Raw genomic sequence first — 1,090 nt, 5'->3', positions numbered from 1 at the left:
AAACTAGCGGTGGGAAGACCAAAGACTCACTCTCTCTTAGTTTTGCTTTCCATACGGTCGCATCGGACTCCAGCTCAACCAAAGACAAGGTGAAGTCGTCGGGTTTCTCCAAATAGACTTCAATGTAACTTTTTAGTTTCAAGAGAGATCCGTCAACAAATTCAATTTCCTACAAAACATAAACGTGTTAAAAAAACCCATTTATCCGAACATAAACTAAAGAGGGTACTTGGCTGTTGGCACAGATCTGAGCCCAACTCTAATCTCCCCAGAGTTTTGCTGTTGACTTTGGTGTCAGGATTTCATCCCAAAATTTTAGGGCTGTAAGAGGCAAACGCTTTCTGCAGCGATGGCAAATGAATGTGAAAAATGCCCTTAACACTAGAGCAGGAAAAGCCATTTTGTACCACGTTTCTAATCCAGCTGCAATGCACGAAATGAGGGTTGCGTAAGGACTTACCTCTGGAGTTACTTCAGCTTCTGGCTCACAAACTAATCTATATCTCTTTCCTTTCTGTAATAATTTCTGGCATACAGGGGGCTTGTCAATTTTAATGAATTTCTTATTTGAATGTTTTACGGCTCTTGAGATATCCTAAAATTTAAAAATACAATTTAAAGGTTACTCGCCTCAGTAAAGGAATTAACATTTAAAACCTGTGCTTATGCGGCTCCTTGGGCCTGTCTCTGTCCCCAGCTCTATGAAATGGCCGCGACCTGTTCTACACGGCAAACTGTCCAGAAAGCTGTGCGCTAACCACCTCAAAAAACATCAAATAAACTTCTTCAGCTATTGTGCTACATGGCTGAAATTAGATAGAAGAGTTTGCAACCCGAATAAAAGGGAGGTTGTTTGTGGCTGTCCTCTCCTAGTGTTTGCCTACACATTGCAGGGGGAATGGGTGAGAGGACAAGAAGCTCTTTCAGGTACAAATCCTGAGCTCTGTGGATTTTGGTGGCAAAGAGGTTTCTGATGTACTCCTTTTCTATAGCAGCTTGCGAGTGAGCATGTGGGCCAGTATAATTCCTTAAATATCATATCCTAACCTGGCAGACCTTTGCAGTATGGAAGTCGCATTATATATATATA

General features: G+C 41.7%; 1 protein-coding gene across 1 annotated transcript in view; it reads right to left on the bottom strand.

Moving 5' to 3' along the window:
* Positions 1 to 869, bottom strand: part of LOC104082260 (THO complex subunit 1-like) — a gene marked incomplete at its 5' end in the record, with an annotated part of 5,271 nt that extends 4,402 nt beyond the window's left edge. Inside the window, 3 exons of the mRNA XM_009585319.1 lie at positions 31 to 169; positions 461 to 595; positions 834 to 869. Coding sequence (XP_009583614.1) covers positions 31 to 169; positions 461 to 595; positions 834 to 869 — 310 coding nt within the window. The remainder of the gene's footprint in view (positions 1 to 30; positions 170 to 460; positions 596 to 833) is intronic.
* Positions 870 to 1,090: the final 221 nt, after the last annotated feature.

This window comes from Fulmarus glacialis, unplaced genomic scaffold (assembly GCF_000690835.1).
Source record: "Fulmarus glacialis isolate BGI_N327 unplaced genomic scaffold, ASM69083v1 scaffold41450, whole genome shotgun sequence".
NCBI lineage: Eukaryota > Metazoa > Chordata > Aves > Procellariiformes > Procellariidae > Fulmarus > Fulmarus glacialis.
This window is presented reverse-complemented; position numbering and strand designations above follow the sequence as displayed.